We start from the raw sequence: 22987 nt of genomic DNA on the forward strand, positions 1-22987 counted from the left end.
TCAGAAGCTCAGTCTCCTGGACATAAACAGACAACTAGAGAACAAAAAAATCTTATGAAATACACATGAAACACGTATAAAAATGGATCATATACTAGGCCACAGAGTGGGAAGTGCCAATCAAGTTCAAAGAATCTGTATCATATAGACTAGGTTCTTGTAACAGTGCAGTTCAGGCAGGAATCAACGCTGAGAAACGTAAAACTGTCTAAACACTGGAAATATTGAAACGAGCCCTGAACAGCTCACAGGGCGGAGAAGAGCTGCGTGAGGACGAAGGCGAGCGTGTGAAGCGCCATGGAAACGGCACTTGGGTGTAAACTCACAGCCTTAAATTAGTTAGCAAAGTCCGCATCTTCAGACCTTGGAAAAGTAACGGCATTTTTTTTTAAAAAAGAAAGAAACACATAAAGGCCAGAACAGAATTTAATTAATATAAAAGCAAAGAAAAACCCACACAAACGTTTGAGAGGGTCCATGATGCCAGAAGTTAGTCCTTGACAAAGACGATGCCCCTGACCGGTGTCGGGGACGGCGGGTGTATGGAGAACAAAGAGGAAGCACAAATGCAGTCAGAATAAAAACAGGACTGACCTTCAGATGTGGTTTTTAAAGCTGAGAGAATAAATAGGGATAATTGTACGACACTGAATTTGAAAATTTAGATGTGTAATTGTTAGTAAAAATTAAAAAGTGTTTCTGCAAAGAAAACACCAAGCCAAATGGTTTTACTGGTAAATGCCATCAACTTTCAAGCAATGCGTCCCTTCTCTCTTATACAAACACTTCTAGAAGTTTTTTTTTTTTTGAAAGAGGAAATACCGGGCTGTGAACCAAAGTGTCGCAGGTTTGATTCCCAGTCAGGGTACATGCCTAGGTTGCAGGCCATGACCCCCAGCAACTGCACACTGATGTTTCTCTCTCTCTCTCTCTTTCTCCCTCCCTTCCCTCTCTAAAAAGAAAATAAATAAAATCTTTTTTAAAAAAGAGGAAATACTCTCTTCCCTCCGCCGTCTCCCCACCACAAGGCTAGTACATTGATACCCAAACAAGGCAAGGAGCAAGTCCAAGGGGAACCAGCAGGTTGTCTCATTTAAGAAGTGTCTGACACACTTTACTTCCCCTTCTTCTAGGAACTTGGTGTGTGAACTGACAATCTCGTATCACCAGCATGTAGCCACTTAAGTGCGAATTTCCTTTTTGGGGTTCACCTAGGAACCCCAAGTCTAACATTTAAGATTGCTCTCAGGGTCCCATTTACTTCATCGGCTTAAATTTTCCTGGGTTTGGCATTTTTCACAGTGTTCTTAGTTATAAACAAAAGGAGGAATCAGTTAAATTAACCCAAGGTTTTACAGAGATAGACACAAGTTATCTTTGTGTGTGTGTGTGTGTGTGTGTGGCTAGAGACATCTCATTTGGACACATTTCTTTGGCATAACCATCATGCAAATAAAATGTGCAGAAAAGGAAAAGGAATTATAGTCTGCTACATGACTCAGCTGTGCACACCATTTACACAGCCATTATGTGTGTATATGCGTGTGTGTGCCTGTGACAGTGTATCTAGCACATCTCTTCGTGGTGAAAGAGGTAACAACGTGGAGGAGCACCCCCCGGTGCTGGAGCCGGGAGACCTGCATTGTCCTCCAGGGACCACGGGAGTTTCAGGGGGGGAAAGCCTGGGCTGGAGAGGTGGGAAAGGCCTCCCAGAGGATTCCTAAGCATTCTGTGGTGTTACTGATGTTGGTGGATAGTTCTCCCACGATAAGCTCTCTACAGCCAACTATGAAACGTTTGAGATGTGGCACCTTCTGGTCTCCCTGTCTCTGTTTCATTGTAGGGAAATCAGCAGGTGGGCTTGTGAAGGAGCTCTTCTTAGCGTTCCGCTCTCTGCACGGTATTTTGAGGACAGCCAGTTCCAAGCCCCACCCTCTGTCCTCCTGGGAGGATCACACACACACACACACACACACACACACGCCCGTGCTAGTGAATGAAGGCTGAAACCCCACTGTGCGCCGTGCAGGGCGATCAGACGCGGTGGGAGTGTTTGCAAGGCCCGACGGAGACGCCTGGCCCGCAGACAAAAACTGGTTCTGACATGAAAGGGGAGGGAGGAACTAAGATACCACCACAAAGAGAAAGAGCAAGGAAGAGTGGGTGAAGTCAGAGCGTGGGTGAAACTCGCAGACAACGTGGGAAGTCTGACAACACCTAAACTCGAGTGATCCCAGCTTCCCCGGGGACCTCGGGAAGATGCAGGTTCCTGGGGACTGCGTTATGCAATTTAGATTCGACAGTGTACGCCGGGCTCCCAAAATGTGCGTTTGTGAAAGGTTCCTCCTGCCTCGCACACAGGGTCAGTCCTGCGTGGAGGCCCGCCCTGGATTCAGGTGGCGGTGCACCGACCTCACCTGGAGTAGCGGTTTCTCCACTCACTGGAGGAAACCACAGAGGAGATGACGTCATCCTTGACCTGGTCCACGAAAGACACGCGGACTTGTGAGTTTTTGTTTTACACACTGATGCCCAGCTTTGTAGAGGATGACGGTGCCCAGATTTTGTGGTTATTTTGGTGGCTATTTTGGGCACGTACTTCTATGGAAAAAGATACTTACGGTGACATAGCCATAATGGGCTTGGTTTGAAGTGTTTCCGCATTAGGTGGCCTGGAACCCAGAAGGGCGGGGGTCGGGGCCAGAAGCCTGGGTGCTGTCCGCGGTGCTGAATGCCCGAGCTGGCTCCGGCCTCGACCTTCCCAGCCAGAAAGGGCGCTCCGTGGGTCCCTCGCCACCACCCGTTTCTTCTCTTCCCCAGCGCGAGCACTAGTGAGTGTGGCTCTTTATACTTCTGTCCTGACGGCAGAGAGCCTCGTGTTGGGGTCACCCACGCGCCTCCTTCTCCTGCTCCCTGGGCGGCGGCGGATGGGCGGTGGGGCTGGGACCTCATCCCACCCCAAGCCCGCAGACACGTGCTCCCGGAGCACGGCGCCCCTCCTTCCTCCTGGCCCCCTCCCCACCTCCGCCGCCACCCGCTCCTCCTCCGGCCCCGCCCAGCGTGTCAGCAGCCCCCGATCCCCATCCCCAGAGCTGGGAAGCGAGAGGGGGCGAAGGAAGCGACACAAAGGGCGGAGCGGAGCCACGGGAGGAGGGGTCGCCGGGCGGGCTCGGGCGGGCGGCGCGGCATGGACGCCGAGTTCCCTGCCTTGGAGCCCCCGCTCTGCAGCGAGCTCAAGCACCTGTGCAAGCGGCTGCAGGAGGCGTACCACGAGCTGACGGAGGACCTCACGCCGCTCCGCGATGACCGCTGCTACTACAGGTGGGGCGGCGTGGGCCTGCGGCCGCGGCCGGCCTGCAGGCGGGCGGGCGGGGGCGCAGCGCTGGGGCTTTGGCTGAGCTCAGGGCCGGGCCTGGCGGCCGCCCCTTGGCGGCCCCGGGAAGGGGAGGAGGTGGCAGCGGCAGGCCCGGGGAGTGTGGCTGCGTGGCGCCCGCATCGGGGGTCTAGGGTGGATCGGGGATGAGTGCGGGTGAGGAGCTGTCTCCATTCGCCAGAAACCTGCGCCGGGATTCCCGTATCCCCGGAAAAGGGTTCTCTGGGCTTTCTCCCGCTTCTCTCTCCGTTCCCTTCCCTTCTTCCTTCCCCTCCCCCTCTCCCTCCGCCGCCTCCTTCTCAGGCCTCGCCGGGTCCCTGTTCGGGGCCGCGATCAGTCGGTAAAGCGCCCCGCAGGGAGGGCCTTGGCCTCTCCGTGGTCCTCAGCCCCCGGGCTTCGGGGGAAACGCGAAGCTGGGCCGCTGCTGGGGGAGGGGCGCAATGGCCTCCGGGCTGCGCAGCGCCTCGGTGCAGAGGCCGTGGGAAGCCACCCATCGGGGCCCGCAGCAGCTGTTGCGTGGGGCTTGTCCGCGTCCATCTCTGTGCCCCTGTCCTGCAGCCAAGGTGACAGCTAGGGACCGACAGGCCCTAGCGCAGGGCGCCGCCCCTTCCTCCCCGCTTCGCTGTTCTCAGGGGTCCCCTGCCAATGGCCGGACTTAGCAGATGGGCCCCGTGTGCGGGAAGGTCCCCGCCCGGAGCTGGGGACTGAGGCCTGGATGGATTGCGCTGCCAACGAGCTCTGAGACTCCGAGGTCGCGGGTGAGCTCCGCTCCGGCAAGCTCCCTCGTGCGGACGCGGGAAGCTGGAAGCAGCAGCTTCCTGAGACTCAGGATTCTGGTCACGGCGTGCTCGCTCTGCGCTGTGGGATGGCAAGTGCATCGCTGCTGGGAGAACATGTATCCTCCTCCCCCCTCCCCATGCACCACACCTTTCCCAGAGCCCGGAGGCATCGCTGGGCTCGCCTGCACTCGATGGCCGAACACTACATAGGCCACAGTTACTGAGGGATTCTGTAAAAAAAACGTAATTCCAAGGTCATACAGTGTAGCTTTGGGATGTGCCTCAAAATCTGTCTATTGCAGCTTCCTGGGGGGGGGGGGCAGCATAAAAAAAAACCCAGCAACCCACATATAGATTCAAATATTCTTTTTTTTTAAGATTTAATTTATTTATTTTTAGGGAGGGAAGGGAGGGGGGAGAGAGGGAGAGAGAGAGAAACATCAATGTGCGGTTGCTAGGGGTTATGGCCTGCAAACCAGGAATGTACCCTGGCTGGGAATCGAACCTGCGACACTTTGGTTCACAGCCCGCGCTCAATCCACTGAGCTATGCCAGCCAAGCAAATATTCTTTTTAAAAAAGATTTTATTTATTTATTTTTAGAGAGGGAAGGGAGAGAGAGAGAGAGAGAAACATCAATGTGCGGTTGCTGGGGGCTGTGGCCTGCAACCCAGGCATGTGCCCTGACTGGGAATAGAACCTGCGACACTTGGTTTGCAGCTCGTGCTCAGTCCACTGAGCTACGCCAGCCAGGGCTTGATTCAAATATTCTTTGCTTTTTAATTTTTATTTATTTAATTTATTTTAAATCTTTAAAATAAAGTTTATTTATTTTAAAGATTTTATTTATTTTTAGACAGAGGGGAAGGGAGGGAGAAGAGAGAGGGAAACATCAATGTGTGGTTGCCCCTTGTGTGCCCCCCCCCCCCCCCCCCGAGACCTGGCCTGACACTCAGGCCCGTGCCCAGATCTGGGACCTGCAGCCCTGCAACCCTGCGACCCTTCGGCTCGAAGACCCACGCTCAATCCACCGAGCCACACCAGCTGGGGCTCAAATGTTATTTTCTTAAAGATTTTATTTATTTATATTTAGAGTGAGGGGAAGGCAGGGAGAGAGACAGAGAGAGAGAAACATCAGTGTGAGAGAGACACGTGGATCGGTTGCCCTAACTGAGAATCAAACCACAGCCCAGGCACACGCCCTGCCCGGGAATAGAACCCGTGACCTTTTGCTTTTTGGAGGGATGCACACCCAGCTGAGCCGCACCTATCGGGGCTCACGTCCTACTTTCGATATGTTCCTGTCTCCGTTCCCACTGATTTTCCCCGCTCCACTGTTCCCTGTATTTCAGTCTCGTGGGAACGCATCTTTGGCAGGGGAGGTGGTGAACAGGGAAGTGGCCACATGCAGGCAGCAGGGGAGAGCCCGGAGCCACACCGCTAGTTAACCCACAGTCGGACCACCCTTGTTCACTCGCCCACTTACTCCACGAGTGGTGGTTGAGCTTGCCCATGGTCCCGCTATTGTTCTAGACGGTGGGGGTGGGGGGACGGACCGGGCCCCCACTGCCATGGGGCTTGTGGGTGACCAGCAGGTGGTTACGCATTGCTGTGAGTGCTAGGAAGATCATGAACCCAGTAACGTGATAACGTGTGCTTTTGAGAGGGTGACATTTGACTGAGAACTGAATGATGAACTGCTCACTAGACAGGGAGCTGGGAGAGGAAATTTCCAGAAGGAGAAGGACAAGTGCAAAGCCCCCGGGCCCATACACACGTGGTACGTTCAAGGAACAGCCTGAAGACCAGCGTGTCTGGAGATGCGTGGTCGGAGATCGAAGGGCCGGGTCATAAAGGGCCCTGAAGGCCAGACCCAGGGGTGGTCAGAGTTCCACTGTGACGACAGCAAAGGGTTTCGGTGGAGGAAGGAAGTGACGCAAGCCTGTCCCACGGCTCGCATTTGGGTCTTCGCTGAGAAGCCACTTCATCAGTTACGGTGGCTCCTGAGGACTGGCCTGCCCTGGTTGTCGGGGACGGCAATGAGTGCTGTGCCCTGCCGTGGGGACGCGTCCCCGGCAGAACGGGACGCGCTGCAGTGCCGTGTGTCGGTGCTTAGGCTGGATCACGGCCCCTTCCTTTCACGGCGGGGAGAGGTCCCGGGCCCCTGAACCATCCTCCGCTGCCCCCCTGAGGGCGTCTATCAGCCGGAGGGCGGTACCTGTGCGAGACTCAGGGAACCGCTCTGGGTCCCTCTGCCGGGAAGCTGCGAGCTGCAGCTCCTGCAGCTGTCTGGCCGGAAGACGAACTTGCTGCTGTAGTTTTTGCTCCTCCTCTTCTCACCCCCTGCGTTTCGGCCTTAGTGATCAAGGACTAAAACACACCAGCCGTTTTCCCTGGAGGGCTGGGGCCTCCCCTCGTGTAGCCGACAATCTCCTCATGATGGGGCACAGCAAGGATGCAGCTGCTAGTGCCGTGTTTTCAAAAGAGGTGGCTACCCACCCTCGCCTCCCGCTGTTAGCTGGCACGGTGCTTTGCATGTGAGTTACGTCATTTGGCGTCACGGAAAAGCGGCAGCTCTGTGATCAAAGGACTCACAGTCACTTTGACAAAGCGAGAGGTGGCTGTTGTAGCGCCACTGGGGAGGGGGCCAACCCAGGGAGGGGGCTGCAGGCTCTGGGGCAGGTGGAAAAGCAGTGGGCCGGCCGGCCGGAATCCTGGCTTCCAGTGCCAACTCTGCGCTTTGCTGAATCCCTGGCCTGGGGGAAACCATTGAATTTCACTGGTGATTCATTTCCACACTGGAAAAACAAAGCAAGGATGTTGTGAAGCTCAAGTGCTTTCTGAAGATAACACTAAAGATGCTTCTGGATACAGATACAGAAGAGCCAAAGCAACCAGCTGAAACAACAAGGTAATGGATTGAGCCAGCAGGTTGGATGGCATTAGGTTATTTCTTTTAAAATTTTATTTATTTATTTATTTATTTATTTATTTAATTTATTTTTAGACAGAGGGGAAGGGACGGAGAGAAACATTAATGTGTGGTTGCCTTTCACATGCCCCACTCCCCAACCAGGTACCTGGCCTGCAAACCAGGCATGTGCCCCGACTGGGAATCGAACCTGTGACCCTCTGGTTTGCAGGCAGGAGCACAATCCACTGAGCCACACCAGCCAGGCCTAAGTTATTTCTTTTTATCTTGGCTGCTAATAATCATTTGGGCTATTGCTTCTCATTCAGATCTGGCTGACTTGAAGCCCACAGCAAAGCTTCTGGAATCCCCACGGCACCCCCACTGAAAGGGAGGTACAGCCGTGCGGACAAGAACAAGGATTTCCCCTCCCCGTGGATGCGGGGCTCCTTGGTGCGCTCATGTGGACGCCATTTGGCGGCATCTCCCCGACGGAGCGTGCACGCGCCCTCGCACCCGGCACTTCCTCTGAGGCGTGCGCCCACAGACGTGCGTGTAGTAGTAAGAGACAGGCACTAACATGTTCACGGCAGCACGGTTCCTCACAGTCCTAAACCGAGAGCCAGGCCGACGGTCAGCCACAGAGGAACAGGAGCACTTGGCCTGCCCACCATAGGGCAGCACACAGCGATAAGAGTACACAACCTACAACCACACACGACGACAAGGATGCATCTCACACACGTACTGTGAGCAAGAGAAGCCAGACACGGGGAGCACGTACCCTTGGATTCTGCTCACATAAAAATGGATAAATCTGTTGACGGGAGAGACCTGGTTCTTCTTGCTGACACATGTAAAGAATTACGTATCAGCAAATCTAGTCGTGTGTAATCAGTTTACTAGTAGCTCACTTCCATGGAAGAGCACAGGACCGGGTAGAGTAGGGGGTGCAAGGCAAAGTTTCAGGGCAAAGCAGGGTGAGGAAAGAGAGAGCGGCTGGAGACCAGGGTGGCAAGCCCTTGGGCAGCCTGAGGCTGGGTGGCCAGGGGCCCTGTGGCCTGAGAGCCAAGAGCCCCCTGAGAGAGAGAGAGAGAGAGAGAGAGAAAGTCATTTGTTCTCCAGACTTATACAGCTGGTGGGATAGGAGGGGAAAAAGTCACACATTGATTGACGGGTAAATGTGGCGCCAGCTTTCCTAGGGAAATGTGACTACCCAAACTTAGGAATGAATGGGGGTCTGTCTGCCCGAATTCTTATCTTGCTCCAGACTCCATTTGGTCAGCCTGTTGTAAAACAAATAGGTGACTGGAGGCAGTTAATTCAATTTGGGGCACTTTCCAGAGTTATATATGGGCTCCTTCTGTAAGCATCAGGGACTCCCTCCCTCGTAAAACAGATAGTGACCAGAGGCAGGCAATTCACCAAAGCTGTTTTATGGGCTCCTCCTTTGGGCACCGGGGACCCTCTCCCACATTCAGGCCTTGGGATGAAAGCACAGTTTCAAGGCTTTCTTTCCCAGATAGTGGAAACGCTACATAGAATTTCAAGGACTTCCCTTCTTCCTTGCTAACACACTGTTTCTTGTGATGCTGGGACACCTGGTAATATTATCAGACCAGGCTCAGGGCTGCTGAGTTAGCGTGTGAGACTTGTCTCCTCCCTCCTCCCTGCCTCGGTTTACTATTTATTCCACCTAATTGGTAAAAGGCATTTCCTGGCAACCAGGGTGCTAGATGCTGGCCAGTGACGGTGTTGCAGTCTCAGAGTTCTTCCTGTGCTGTCTCCTGCTTCATTACGGGGGGGATGTCTGTGCTATTAGAAGTCAGGGTGGCGGTCCCCCTTGAGGGCACAGTGGATGGAAGGAAGCAGGGCAGGGTTTTCCAGGCGCTGGTGATATTTTGCTCCTTAGATATCTGGGTGCCGGTCACTCAGGGATATTTCATTTGTGGCCATTGATCGCGCTGTACTTCTCTGTGTGTTTATTCTGCCTCAATAGGAAGCAGAAAAGGGAACATGCTCTCAGGTGTCATCGACGACATCAGGGCCCTTGCCCTCTCTCGGGCACGTGTCGGCAAGGGCGCGGGAGCCGCCTCAGCAAACCAGAGGGCCGGAGCTGGGTGGCCAGCCGCCCGCAGGGAGGGGTGGTAGGGGGCCGGACCACATGGGGTTCTGTCAGGGACAAGATGTGGGGGATGGGCCAGGTAGGCAACTAACTCCGCCCAGGGCGCAAATGGCAGAAAACTACAGGAACGTGAGAGACAGAAGTTACTGTATTTTGTTGTGTATTTTGTACACTCATGTTTTTGACCCAAACATTTAGGGAAAAAAAATCTTTCATTTTAAGTTTTTAATTCAATTATTTACTTATTTATATTTAGATACTTGGGTTTTTGTATTATAAAGGAATTTTAGCATTTATTTTTTAACATATTATGGTACAAGAAATTTTGTTATAACAAATAATTAACAAAGCAGAAGAACAGATACAAGCTACAAGAAATTTTAAAAAGAATTAAAAACATTTATATAGATACAGATGTAGGTACTACCCATGTGTAATGCACGTTTTTTTTTTCCTCTAAAAAATTTGAGTGGAAAAGTGCGCATTACACACAGCAAAATACATCCCTGGGGAGCTCAGTTCTCGGCGAATCGCGGTGGGCCATCTCGCTGACCCCCGCCTGTCTCTCGTGCGATGACTTTACGTCTGTAAAATACTGAGCGGCCAAGTTGGGCTTGCTTTTCCTTGGCCAGGGAAGCGATGCCGCAGGCTGTCCTCACCGGAGAGGCTTCCAGAAGCAACGTTTCGTGCCCTCGGTGAATTCCGCAGGCCCGGAGGCTGCCGCTCGGTCTTGCTGGCCTACTTTGGACAGCACAGGCCAGGAGAACCAGCTCTCAGTGAAGGCGCCGGCGAACCGAGCCCTGGGCTGCTGTGCGGAGTCAGGCGCCCGGCGGTTCAGCTGGCCCTGGCAGGCCCATGAGGACCCAGGGGACGAGCGGGTGTCAGGGCCCCGGGATCAGTTAGGTCGGGGATTCTGAACGCTGGCCCTGTCTCACAGCCACCCTGGGAGCTTCTAAAAATACAAATGCCCAGGCCCTCCCCGGAGGATTACGATTTCATTAGCCCAGATGGAGAGCCCAGGAGGGGTGAACGGAAGGTCCGGAGCGTGGGGCGGAGCGAGCCCGGTGCATCCACAGGTCCCTGCGCAGGAACAGCGGGGCTGTTCCTCCGGGCTCCCTCCCGCCCCCGCAAGACTCAGTGGCCATCGTCAGGCATCGCGTGGCCAATTCTCCAGGCTTCCGGGCTGCCCAGGCTCCGCTTCGGATAAGCCCGTCGGGTCTGGTTGCAGGCAGGATGAGAGGCCTGCACATTCCCACCCTGGCCTGTCCCTGCCGGTTTCAGTGTCCGGGTTGCAGCAGGCCTGCCGTCCTCCTCGTTTGCAAGTTCGTGGAGACAGCTCACTGTTAACGGTGGAGTCCCGACATCTGTCTCTGTCTTTTGTCTCTTTTTCGGTTGGAAGGGTGACATGTGCCCCTGACAACACTGATTTTAGAACCAGCTTCTCTATCTCGACCATGCAAAGAAGCCCGTTGAGCTTACGTGCCCGGGAACTGAGAGTTAGCCACTGCCCTGGCCCGGGGAGGGAGGCTCCTGCTGTTGCTTTCTACCTGGGACAGGACAGAGGCCCCAGGTGGGCCAGGTGGCTCAACTGCACCCACTTGTCTTCGTGTCTCGTGTCTCGAGTCTTCCCCTCAACTCTGATGCCTCCATCCACTTACAACCCTGTCCAGACTAAGTTCCCTCAGCCCCGCCTCCTTGGGGAGCAACCACATTATCGTCAGCAACCTACGTCAGTCTGGCCCCGCCCTGGCCCCGCCCCCCGCCCTGCTGCCCTGCAAATGGGTTAAAGGTGGTCTCTGCACCTTGGCCTCTTGTTTGTCTCTGCGCTTGTTTCGCAGAAGCGGCCTGACTCACTCCCACCAGTGACTAACTCCAATTCTTGCACACCCAGTTGCTTTACATGCAGCCCGCGTAAGCGTACACCCGTGAGGCCGCCCCCGACGTCGGCTCGCTGTAGACGGGACAGAGCCAGTGGCTCTCCCAGCCCCCCCGCTGCTGCAGCCTCGGGGAGCTTTGCAACCCTGTCTGCCTCCTCACCTTTCAGCTCAGTGACTGGACACATCACTCATGTCTGCGATCCTCCTGTCCCCTGGGAGCTCCCGCGCCCCGTTCCCTGTCTGGGTGGTGGCCCTGGCCATGGTGTCAGGAGGGCCTCCTGCTGACAGCCCCCCCCCCGTGTGCGCCTGTCCGAGTGCCACCCACAGAGGCCGTTGCGCAACACCGCCACCGGTGGTCTCCTCTTCCTTGACTCCTCGGAACCAGGCAGGTCTGCAGCTGCCCTTGCCCACGTGGCTGGTGACCTCTGGCCTCAAACCCAGTGGTCCCTCTCAGGCCCTTGCACTGTGCGGTCCTTAAGGATAGGACCAGAACTGGGACTCCGTTTGGTCCCTGCAGGGGACTTCTCTCCTGCGCTCCTACCTCCTTGTCCTCTTCACGCTTTCGAAGCTTCTCCGGCAGTCTCTTCCAGTTTATTGTTTGGACGTTTGGACCCCGTGCCATCCCGTTCATGCCCTCGCACCCTGCAGTTGGAGTGTGGCGCCTGGAGGTGGTGTCGCATGTATGTCACCCTGGGAACCCCCAGTTAAGGGCATCCGGACCTGCCCCAGATCATTCCGTGACCTCAGAGAATTCCTGTTCTTTGTCTTGGCCTGGAGACAGTGTTTTGAAGCCAGGTCAGACTCAGGAACATTTGGGGACACTTCTCAGTCCGCTATATGGCCCAGAAAATAGAATACTCAGGGGAGATTCGAAATTTAAATCCAAGTCCGGGGCCAGTCTTGTAACCTGTCCACCGGACAGGCCACTGAGAGAGGAAGCCTGCGGCCTCTGCCTTCAAGGTCTAGCTGTGAGTTCGGAGGACCGAGGGCCTAGGGCTGGGGCTGGGTGGGGCAGAGTGGGTCATGGCAGAGCGGGGCGGGGCAGAGTGGGGCGGGGCTTGGTGGGCGGGGCAGAGTGGGGCGGGGCAGAGTGTGTGTGGTGGGGGGAGCCTCTGACACCCGTGGCTGGCCCTGGAGGGACAGGATGCTCTGTTTCTGGGGACGAGGACCTGGGTTGGGAAGGGACGTGTGTGTTGGTTTGAAAGACCAGACCTCCCGTCGCCTTCCCCCGGCTTTGCCGGGGTCTGAGGCGCGCCTCCCAGTTTTTGGGGTTTGCGTTTCTGCAGTTGAGACGTTGGCGGCTTTGTTTCTTTTCCCCTGGCCTTGGGCTGCCGCGGGCATGCTCCAGGGGCGTCGCGGTGACTTGCGGAGTGTCTAAAGGAGGGGTTTCGGAGGGATTTGTTGCTATGAGGCTCCCCCACCGCTGGCCACAGAGGGAGGCTCGTTCGTCCGTAGACCCAGCTGCCCCGTGGCTGCTCGCAGGGGCCAGAACGCAACCCGGACGTGCAGGTCACACGTTGACTCGTGGGTGGCAGACGGCAAGGCAAGACAGAGCCCACAGAGTGGCTCCGCACAGAGTGACTTCCGTCCCTGTCGCTGGAGCGGCCCGCAAGACGGAGCAAGCTGCTGAGTCGGGCCGAAGCGGGGCAGCTCGCTCTCCCTCACGTTCGCTCTCTGAGCCCGGCCACACGCCCTTGTCCCCTGTCCCCGGGGTCATACCTGCTCCCCACCAGGTTGACATGGACGTGTTCGCCTCAGTTCTGTCTTTGAGGGAACCTCGAAGCCAGGATGTTCTCTACATGTTAAGACAACTTCACCCCGTAAGTCACAGAATAAAGTGTGGGCTGCCAGGAAGGTGACAGTGTGGCCTGGCGTGCTGGGCCTGAGGGGTCCTAGGACGTGGGACTTTCCTTGTGAAACCAGGAACCACTCAGGAAAACCAGATCAGTGGTCGCCCCCGCCTGAGAGCAGGGGCCCACTCAGCTTCCCCCTCCGACTGACTGTCTCATGGCCCCTCTGCCCCTTCCCTTTCCTTCCACGGGAAGGTGTCCCCCACTCCCCAGACGATTAGGAAACACCCTGGGTCCTATTTCCGGTCCTCTGACAAGTCCAGTTGTCGTTGGTTCAATACCAGGCCGGGTGCCAGGCCCAGGGAAGCGGAGGAAGCACAAAGGCTGGCTTGGGGATGGTGATGGGAGGGTACCGTTCAAATGCTGGGAATGAAAGAAAAGACGTTTCTGTCTAAAAACAAGGACTGAGACATAGAGACTCAGACTGCCCAGGGCAGAGCAGGTGGAGAGGGTAGTGAGCTGGACACTGAGTCCCCATGAGCAGGGGGAGCCCGTGTGGCCATGAGGAAGGGCTGGGCTGGCCAAGAGAATGGGAGCCTGGGGTGGGCACGGCCGGGCCGTCCTGCACCTGCTCACCAACTTTCGTTACTGCAAGTACCGAAACCTCCAGGTGCGGAGGGAAAGGGGGCGTTGGTGTCAGTGGTTGCTGAGAGGATGGAGTGAGATACGTACGTAAACTTTAAAGTGACTCCAAGTTCTGCGCCTAGTTACCTTGCTTTTGGAGATGAAGGGAACAGGAGGCAAACATTACGTGGCAAGGCTGATGGCTGGTCTCCAAAGATGGGGTACCCCAAAGAGCTGCTCCCCCCAGGGTTCATGCCGCTGTTGTCCCTCACCCTCGGATCTGGGCTGGCTCTGTCTTTCTACCAAGAGAACGTGGTGGCGGTGATGCCGAGTGATGCCTGAGGCTGGGTCACAAGCAGCCCCGCAGCTTCTGCTTTGGGGTCTTAGAGCATCCATTCGAGGAGAAACCGGCCCTGCATTTGAGACCTGATCTCCCCAAGACCTAGGAGGAAGCCAGGGCTACACCTGTGGAGGAGCCACATGGAGGAAGGCAGCCTGGCCGCTGCCCTGCTCCACAGCCATCCCAGCTCAAGCTGGGGGAACTTGAACCCTCAGAAGACTGGTCCCCAGACACCACCTCACCGAATTCTCAAGCGCGACCCCCAGCAGGAACCGCCCTGCTGAGCTCCATCACCACCTCAAAACATGAGAAAGCACAAGCCAAGCTGTTGTTTCAAGCCACCGCAGTAGGTGCCATGTAAAGTGGCCCAGTGACCCTCCCCACCTCCTGGCTTTCACACGCTGGTGTGGTCTCCACCCATTGGCTGTGGGGTGGACCTGTGACTTGCTTGTAGAGAGAGGAACAGAGAAAGAGGGAGGCGATGTCACTTGTCAGATGAGGTGATTTCCGTCCTGCTCTCACTCTCTCTGGCTCCGCTCACTTCCTCACTCCCATGGAGCAGAGCAAAGCCGCAGGAGCTGAGGGCAGCCTCCGGCCAATGCTGGGTCCTGCCACCTGTGTGACCTTGGTGGCCGAGTCTTTGAGAGAGCCCGAGCCAAGGGACCCCATTAGGCTGCACCTGGACTCCCGACTGACGGAAACTGGAAGAAATAAATGTTTCAAGCCACAAAGTTCTGGGGTAATTCGTTATGAGGTAATAGATAACTAATGCAGCTACTGCATGTTAGGGTACTTTGTTGGACAGCAATAACTACGGGAAAAAGTGCACTGATAAGAAAGCAAAGTCCTGGCTGGTGCGGCTCAGTGGGCTGAGCACCAGCCTGAGAACCAACAGGCTGCCAGTTTGATTCCGGGTCCACTGGGCCCCTGGTTGGGGGCGCGTGAGAGGCAACCAATCGATGTTTCTCTCTCACATCAATGTTTCTCTCCTACTCTTTCTCCCTCCCTTCCCCTCTCTCTAAATAATAAATAAAATCTTTTTAAAAATTTTAAAACTTTTCATATTAAGTTAGAGATGCTTTTTCCAGAGAAATGCAGGCTCGTAGTATGGCAGACAACCGCAGGGTACTCGTGGATTCCGTTCTTACGCCCCATTAAGATACCCTGGAAGCCTGGGAGTGGGTGAGTTGCTGTGTGTGCGTCCCCGGTCCTCGCCCCGCCCCCCTGCGCCCCCCGCGCCCCGCCCCCCTCTACGGACGGGGAGTCAGGGTCCCGGCATTCATTCATTCATCCATGAATGAAACATGGAGCCCTGGCTCAGGGCCGGCCTCTGCGCTCTAGAGGCGCTGGGCGGGGATACTTACGCTCGCGCCCCTCCCCCGCCGCCCATCGACCCCAGCCCCTAGCCTCGCGGCGCCGGCACCCCAACCTCGTACCCCAAGTTCGCGGCCGCGCCCCCTCCCGCAGCCCCGGCCCCTCCCCGCCCGCGGGCTGGCCCAGGCGCAGGCCCCTCCCTCGGCCCCGCCCCCTCCGTCCCGGCCGCTTCCGCGCACGTGACCGCGCGCGTCGCGCTCGGACGAGCTCCCGGAGCCGGCTGCACCGGGCCGCTGTCGCTCCCGCCGCGCCGGAGGCCGCCGCCGCTGCTGTGCGGCGCAGGGTGGGCTCGGGCGCAGGCTGGGCGCGGGCCCCGGGTGCCGCGATGGAACCGTAAGTGCGGACCCGGGAAGCCGGGCGGCGGGGAGCGAAGGGGTACCCGGGCGCCCGGGCCCGGACTTGGGAATCCCGCGTCCCGTCCCCGGGAACCCTGCCGCGGGGCCCTCCGCTCCCGTGGAGACCCGGGGACCCGGGAGCGGGCGCTGGCGGGCTTCGTGGTGTGGGATGGGGGGTCTCGGAGAAGGGCCCGCCGGCCTGCCCGCCCGCCCGGCGTGGCGGTGGAGACCGAGTACCGGTTCCAGGAGCGGCCTCGGCTAGAGCGCGCCCAGCAGGCCCCTCGAGATGCTCAGCAGAACCGGGTGACCCCGTCCAGCCCCCGGGCAGCCCGTTCCTGGGACCCCTGGGCTGGCCCCATCTCAGTCCGCCCCGCGAAGGCGGCGCCCCCGCCCGGGCCCGAGGCCGTTCACAGCCTCCCTGTCGAAAGCGCCCGCGCCGGGGGAAGCGCCGTGCTTGCCGGCGGCCTCCGGACGGTCCGCAGCCTGCCGCCGCGTCGTCAGATCTTTGGGAGACCGAGTCTTAGAAGTTCTCAGTTCAGGGCTTTTATAGAGGAAAAACCTGTCTGGGGCCCCAGAGACGCTGTCCCTAAAGCTTGCGTTTGACGCGGCAGTCCCCGGGGTGTCCCCAGGGAGGCAGCCGGAAAAGGGGAAGAATTCAAAAGAAGTCCAGCGCCGGAGTCCAGCGGCGAGTCACGGAGAAGGACCGCAGCAGGAACGGCTTTGCGCGGCGGGCGCCCACCGTGCGGGGCGGCCTGGAGACAGAGCTCCGTGTTGCTCTGTGCGCCCGGGGTGCTGCGGCCCCAGGGTGTGCGGTGACCCCTGCTGATCACTCCGCAAGCACAGGGGAGAGCCAGGCTGTGGCCCAAACGCAAACCCAGGTGGCGGGAGGCAGGTGTTTCCTCTGACTTCCTCGGAAGCTTCCGACCTTCGCACCGCATAGGAGACCACACTCCACAGGTGCTTCAGGTCTTGGAGTTGAGCCCCAGGTGGCTGCGGGTCGGCACTGCTGCCTGGCACGGGTCCAGGGGGCGCTGTTCCTTTCTGGGCGCCCAGCACCACTGGGGCTGCCGCAGGAAGGTGCCTCCTGCCGCTGTGCCGGGTCGTGACCCTGTAGCGGAGTGACAGCCAGCTGGTTGGGAGGTTCTGTCCCTGGAATCTCCCTGGGTCCACCCCTCGGCTCTTGCCGTTGGGGGTGGTGTTAACACTTTCCAGGACGCAGAGAGGCAGCGGGGTTGACGAGGTGTGGGTGGCGGCCAGGACCGCGGTCCAGGTCTCCTGCCGGAGTCCGGTGGTGACTGAGTGGCCGTCTGTCCATCTGGCTGTGGGGCGGGTGCTCCTGGAGGCGGTGCTGCAACCAGGCGCTGTGGAGCCGGGAAGGGGCGGGGTGGCGGATATGGCTGTCTGGAAGTCAGCCAGCCACCTCCGGGGTTCAGAATGGCACCGACCTGGCCATGGGGAAAGGTCTTGGGCAGCAACTAGAAAAGGGGGGAGAAAACCAGCCTGGACATCCAAAGGGTGTGCTGGACCGTGTGCCTGGTGGGGTCAGAGTGCGCTCGTCCTCAGATGTGACTGAGATGTGTGCAGCGCTGAGAATGGCGACAGGTTACAGGAGCAGGAAGAGAAGTGGGAGGAGGAATGGGGAGGGGAGGATGGAGGAGAGCAGAGGTGGGGGTGACAGTCAGTGGGGGGCCTATGGTGTGCAGGTGCCCGGGACTCCCTGCTCCCCTTGGCCCAGCCTACTCTTTTTACAAGGACAGGAGAGAGGGCCATCCGAGCGCATCGGAATAAAGCGTTTCCAGGGCTGAAACCTTTACCCTCACGTGCCCTGCGGACTCCATTCCTTTTCTGATAATGCCAGGGGCGTGAGAGGTGCCGGGGGTTCAGGGGGAGGGACGCAGGGCGGTCTCAACCCTGTGTTTTGGGGACTTCCTGTTGAGCCACCAGCGGGACAGAATCGGGGCTTCCCCCGGGGTCAGTGGCTGCTCTCCGCTGACTGTAGCGTCGCCCTGCAAACCTCAAAGGGTTGGTGTTTTGTGTGTGTCTTGCTTGGTCTTTACAACCCATCTTTAAAGAGTGTGTTTCCCGGGTCTCTTTCATCCAGCGGCATCTAAGGGAGGATGTGTGTTAACTGGACTCCCCTCCTGGGGGCACAGAACAATGGCCACCGTGCAGCTGTGCGGTGGCTTCTGTGTCCCAGGCTTGTCCCGGGGCCGGAGGGAACTCCAGGCCTGGGTCTGCGTCCTGGCCCTGCTACCACAGAGTTATTTGGGGTGCGTCCCTTAGGATAGCCTGTTTTTATGTTTTCTGAACCAAAATGGTCTCTAGAACTAGTAAGAGATAACAGAGTGTTGACTTTGTACCAGGTGCTGTTGCAAATGCTTCATACATGTCATTTCATGGGATCCTCCCAGACCTCCTCCCCTTGAAGAAGTGTTCCTTACCCCTGTTTGGCAGATGGGAGAAGGAGGCACGGAGAAGTTGAGAGAGTTTCTCAGGTTCACGCCGGCAAGGTGCAGAGCCGAGGCTGAGGCCGGGCAGTCAGCCCCAGAGCCCACACTGGGCATGTGCCCTCCTGCCGCTCGGTACCAGTGGCGGTGCCTGAGCAGGGGTGGCGGGGCCTGAGCAGGGGCCTTCATGCAGTAGCTCATGTATTTGTCACGCAGTCCTGGGAGGGGGTCCCTCAGCTCCCTGAATTTCGCAGTTCGGGAACCTGAGGTCCCGAGCATGTGTAAGGGCACGCGACCCCGGTTATACTGCCGGTCAGTCGTGAAGGGGCCTTGCGGCCAGGCCCTCAGCCTCCAGCTCCTGGGCTCCTAACCACTGGGCTGCACTGCCTCGTGGCCCCGCATTGGCCAGTGTGCAGCCCGCTTGCCTGCTCCGTTTGCCCCGGGCAGGTTACTGGTCTCCTAACCAGCATGCTCCTGGGAGTGAGTCACCGGGCTTGGTGCAGCCTCGCAGGGAGACACGTGAATCCGTGGTTTGTTCAGTAACATACATTGGGAGCTTGTGGGGCTTTCAGTGTTTGCTTGATGGCCTTTCTGAATAGCTGCAGATAAATTATCCGTCAAATATTCAAGTTGCTTGACTGAAGTTTCAGAGTTCTTATTCGGTTCCTCCCCTCAGAGTTTCTTCTCAAAACCCATCCCGTGGAAGGGTTTAAAGGGAAAACCTTTGGTGAGGGGGCCACAGAGAGAGCTCGAGGGAGTGGCAGGCCACCTTTCTGCCCCCGCCCTTGTGGGATCAAGTCCCACCAGCGCCTCCTGCTGGCTGGGGCCGCAGTGAGAGATACCCGCCCCAGAGCCTCTGTCTTCCTGTATGTAAAATGGGCTGGCAGTGCCTGCTTCCTCGGGATGCGCCCGGCCTGGCGCCAAGGCGGGGCTTGGAGAATGCCAGCCCCCGCTGCCCTTCCCTCCAGTGGGTTGGGTTCTGAACTAGAGGACGGGAGAGGGGGTCTTCAGGGATGCTGGTGGGATGCAAGCAGACTCGTTAAAAGAGACAAAGCAGGGGGAGGGCAAGAGCACAACCACTATTGTCAGGACTGCCGTGCGCGAGCGCCGGGCTTACTGCGCGGTTCTGAGCGCGTCGTCGTTGCTTCGGTGCCTCTGGCCGCCCTGTGGGTGTCCCGATTGTCTCTCGCTGACACTTGCCGACCACACAGATGCCCAGGCTCACCTGCCTGGAAGTGGGGGGGCCAGGATTCGAGCCCAGGCGGACCGGCCCCCGGCTGGCACTTTGGACCACGGGAGAAGGGATTATTTTTATATAGATGACAAGAAAAATGAAATCACTAAAATGAGAGGGGCCTGGGAGTGAAGGTCCCTTTCCACTGCCCGATTCTAGTATCTGATTCTCCGGGGGGGAGCTCCGGCAGCAGTTGAAACGGGTAACAGAACTTGTGACGGCGAACTTGTCAGTCCCAGCTGCCAGTTGCCAGTCCCAGTGGTTGGGCCGTGACTTCACGGGGCAGGATGAGGGGCAGGATGAACGGGCACTGGGGACGCCCTCAGGTCCCCCGGGCGCAGCCTCCTCCTGTCCCCTGGGTTCCGGCGGAGGGATACAGGGCTGCTGGTGCTGGCTGCCCCTCCCACTTCCCCAGGTCGCTGGAGGGCCGCACCTGGAGGGCCTTTCTCGCGGTTCCTGCTCTCACCCAAGTCTCCGTTTGCGGCCGCCCCGCTCCAGGCCCGGGAAGAGGCTGACTGAGCGCTCGCCTCCCCACTCTTCTTTCTGGTGCTGTGTTAGTGCCTCTCAGGGGCCCCGCGTGGGGGGAGAAGCGCTTAGTGGGAACTGCCAGGTTGGCTGCAGCGGGTCCGGAGCATTGAGCTGCCCTGGTGGGCTCACTGGCGCCTCCAGGAACGGGAGGGAGGGAGGCCCACGTGCCTGAGGGTGTGTGGCCCGTGGGCCTACTGTGCTGGCGGACGGCACCCACCTGGGGCTGCTGTGGCCCTTGCTCGGGGTAGAGGGCAAGGGCCAGTGCCAGGAAAACATTAAAAGACGCCTTTGGGAGGAGACAGTTATATTTTTTGAATTGCTGGTGGATAATGTCTCACAGTGGGGAAGGTAACAGAGCGCGTAGGAAACCAGGGAAAGGACAGACGTCAAAGATGATTCGTACTTTTTGGCCCGAGCACCTACCTAGAAGGCTGGAGTGGCCACTTCCTGAGGCGGGGAGACCACGGGTCAGGGGCACTGGACGATCGGGAGTCTGGTTCTAGATGCATCACACTTGAGATGCCGACCAGGCACCCACATGGAGGCACCAGGCAGGCCCTCCTCGTCAGTCTGGGGCGTAGCTGGGCTGAGACGTGAGCATGGAATCACTCAAGTGTTCCTCGTCTCTGAAGCCCAAAACAGGCCGCAGGCCGCGGAGGGGGTGAGGGGCGACGAGAAGAGCGGAGACAGGCAGCGTCGTGCACACGAGTCCCCGGGAGACAGCGGGGGCCTTTGGCGAGGAGGGCCCTGCAGAACAGGTTTCCAGTGTCTTCTCGCCAGAACCGCGGTCTGCACAGGCCTGCCCTTGTTGGGAAGTGGGCCCTGGGGCTGTGGCTGTGAATATGTGCAGTGAGGGGCGAGGCAGACAGCGCTGTGGACTGTGGCCACAGTCTCGGGCTTGGCTCCCCAGTGGGAGCGATTTTAGTTTCTCTAGGAAATGTGTCTGGTATTTTAAATCGCTCAGGAAAGTGGAGTTAATTTAGAAGGGACCGGAAGGGTCCAGGCTGGCCCTAAGGGCACAGTCTGTCCGTGGCGAGGGCTGGGAGGCTCCAGCCGGGCCGGAACTGTGGAGTGTGAGTGTTGGGTGCCCGAGGTGGGGTGTGAGTGTTGGGTGCCCGCGGTGGAAGGGTGCGCAGGCCCCAGAGGCAGACAGATGGCGGGTCTCATTAGGAGGAGAAGCTGAGAGACACCAAGCTGGCAGGGCCTTGCAGGAAGGCTCCCCGATCTGGTCCTCTGGGTGCAAGATCTGTCAGGTGCTGTGCCAGGCCTAGCCAGGTGTGTGCGAGGGGGCCCTTTCCCTGCCCCCCCGGGCATCTCAGCTCCGACGGGAGGGAGCGACACGAACACTTGTGAGCCAGCTGGTGAGCGCTGAGTAGACGTTTTCTGAATGCCTGTCACGAGGCTGGTGTCTGTGCAGGTGGACTGACACTCTGTCTTCATGTGCTCAGCTGCGTCGTGCAGACCATGTGTGTCGTAACGGTTTTAACCGGCACGGCTCAGTTTGATGAGCCTCATCCCGCAAAGCAAAAGGTCGCAGGTTCAGTTCCCAGTCGGGGCACATGCTGGGTTGCGGGCCAGGTCCCCCGTTGGGGTATGAGCAAGAGGCAACTGGTCAATGTTTCTCTCCCTCTCACCGTCCCTTCCTCTCTGCTAAAAACGAATAAATGAAGTTTTTAAGAAAGACCCCGGGGCCTCCAGGAGAGGTGGAGAAGCGAGGGAAAGCTGAGTGGCAGGTGGGACACACCAGTGAGCCATGGGTGCTGGGTCAGGCGTGGATGGTGTGGGGTGGGGGGCAGAAGAAGCCGCTCCGTCAGGGGTGAGAGTGGGCTGCTCCGGGCCCCGGCTTGGCTGCGTGGGGGAGCACCGTGGGCTGTCAGCCCGGGAGCGTGATGCCCCGGCCTGTGTGCACCTCTGCTGCTTTGGTCTCGCCTTCCCTAGCCTCGCCTTTCCCAGCCTGGGTGCTCTCGCCTGGGGGTGGGGAGCAGGGTGCTAGTGGCGCTGACCTCAGGAGAATGGGGCAGCGATTTGGAGGGTCGGGGGTGGTTCCCGGAGGTGGGAGGTTGTTAGAGGGGAAGCGGGTCCGCAGCCTCAGAGCCCGCCCAGCGCTGTGTCCTGGATCTGGAGACGCCCAGGAGGCCTCCCGGTGGTGGGCTGTGGGCTGTGGGCACGTTCTGCATTGCATCTTGCCTGTGAGTGGTTCCCAAAGTACTGCTCTCATTTGTGGGCTTGCCACGGAGCACCAAAGCTGTCTGCTTACCGGGACGTGCCGAGCTGCCGGTGGGGTGGGGTGGGTTAGCTTGCTTGTTGGAAACTCACTGGTGTTTCGGCAGGGAGGCGAGCCGGGGTGCAGGCGGATAAACTGCCGGGTGCCTGGTTCGGGGCAGGAAGTGTGTTGCGAGGCAGCCGGAGGCCTGAGACGTGGAGGGGAGCAGGCGGGGACATGCATCCTGAGTCCTGAGCGCGTCTCACTGTGGCCTTGACCCCTCGCTGCTGCTGCTGCTGCGGCTGCTCCTCCTGTCCTCCTGTGGCCCCCCCAGAGTTCTGTCACTCTGTTCAGCAGTATCGGCCTGGTACTCGTCTGGAATAGGAGGGTGTCCCTGAGGTGTCAGAGTCTCTCGTGTTTTTGTGAACCCCTTTGACTTCTTGAGAAGTCAAGAGCAGAAAGAACGGTGGCAGGGAGGCGTCGTCGCGTGGAGCTGTGCCGCGAGGCTGTCCCCGACCCTGGCGCCCGCTGGCGGGAGGGGGTGGCTTGTCAGGAAGCTGCAGCTGCCGCAGACCGGAGGCGCGCTGCCCGCCCCGTCCCGGCAGCCTGGTCGGTGGGGGTGGCCGGGCCGCTGACGCTTTCTCGAGCACGGCCTTTTTTTCCCTTCTGTGCCTTCCTCTGAGCCCTTTCTCAAGTGTCTTCTCAGCATTGCTTCTCACCTGCCAAGTAACTGTGCTTGTATAGTCAATCAGTGACAATGTGTCTTAAGAGTCAGAAATGTAAGTAGCACTCTCCTGCCTGGCTGGTGTGAGCGCTGGCCGGGAACGGAAAGGTCCCGGTGCGATTCCCAGTCCGGGCACGTGCCTGGGTTGCGGGCCAGGTCCCCAGTGGGGGTGCGTGAGAGGCAACCACACGCTGATGTTTCTGTCCCTGTCTTCCTCCCTCCCCCTCTCTAAAAATAAGAAAATCAGTAAAATCTAAAAAAAAAAAAATTAAACAGCACTATTCTTCTTCTGTTTTTCTCTGCTCCCACGTGATCTCTCTGCTC

At 58.2% G+C, this 22987-nt stretch overlaps 1 protein-coding gene across 4 annotated transcripts in view; it reads left to right on the top strand.

Moving 5' to 3' along the window:
- Positions 1-3130: 3130 nt before the first annotated feature.
- Positions 3131-22987, top strand: part of TMEM181 (transmembrane protein 181) — a 51091-nt gene continuing 31234 nt past the window's right edge. Inside the window, exon 1 of one of the 4 annotated variants that reach the window (XM_036024945.1) lies at positions 3131-3321. In XM_036024945.1, the coding sequence (XP_035880838.1) occupies positions 3188-3321 (134 nt within the window). In that variant the 5' untranslated portion in view covers positions 3131-3187. Of the gene's footprint in view, positions 3322-15377; positions 15526-22987 lie in introns of those variants that run through there. The other 3 variants (XM_028510293.2, XM_036024946.1, XM_036024947.1) reach the window with 3 other exon arrangements.

Source organism: Phyllostomus discolor, chromosome 4 (assembly GCF_004126475.2).
Source record: "Phyllostomus discolor isolate MPI-MPIP mPhyDis1 chromosome 4, mPhyDis1.pri.v3, whole genome shotgun sequence".
Lineage (NCBI taxonomy): Eukaryota > Metazoa > Chordata > Mammalia > Chiroptera > Phyllostomidae > Phyllostomus > Phyllostomus discolor.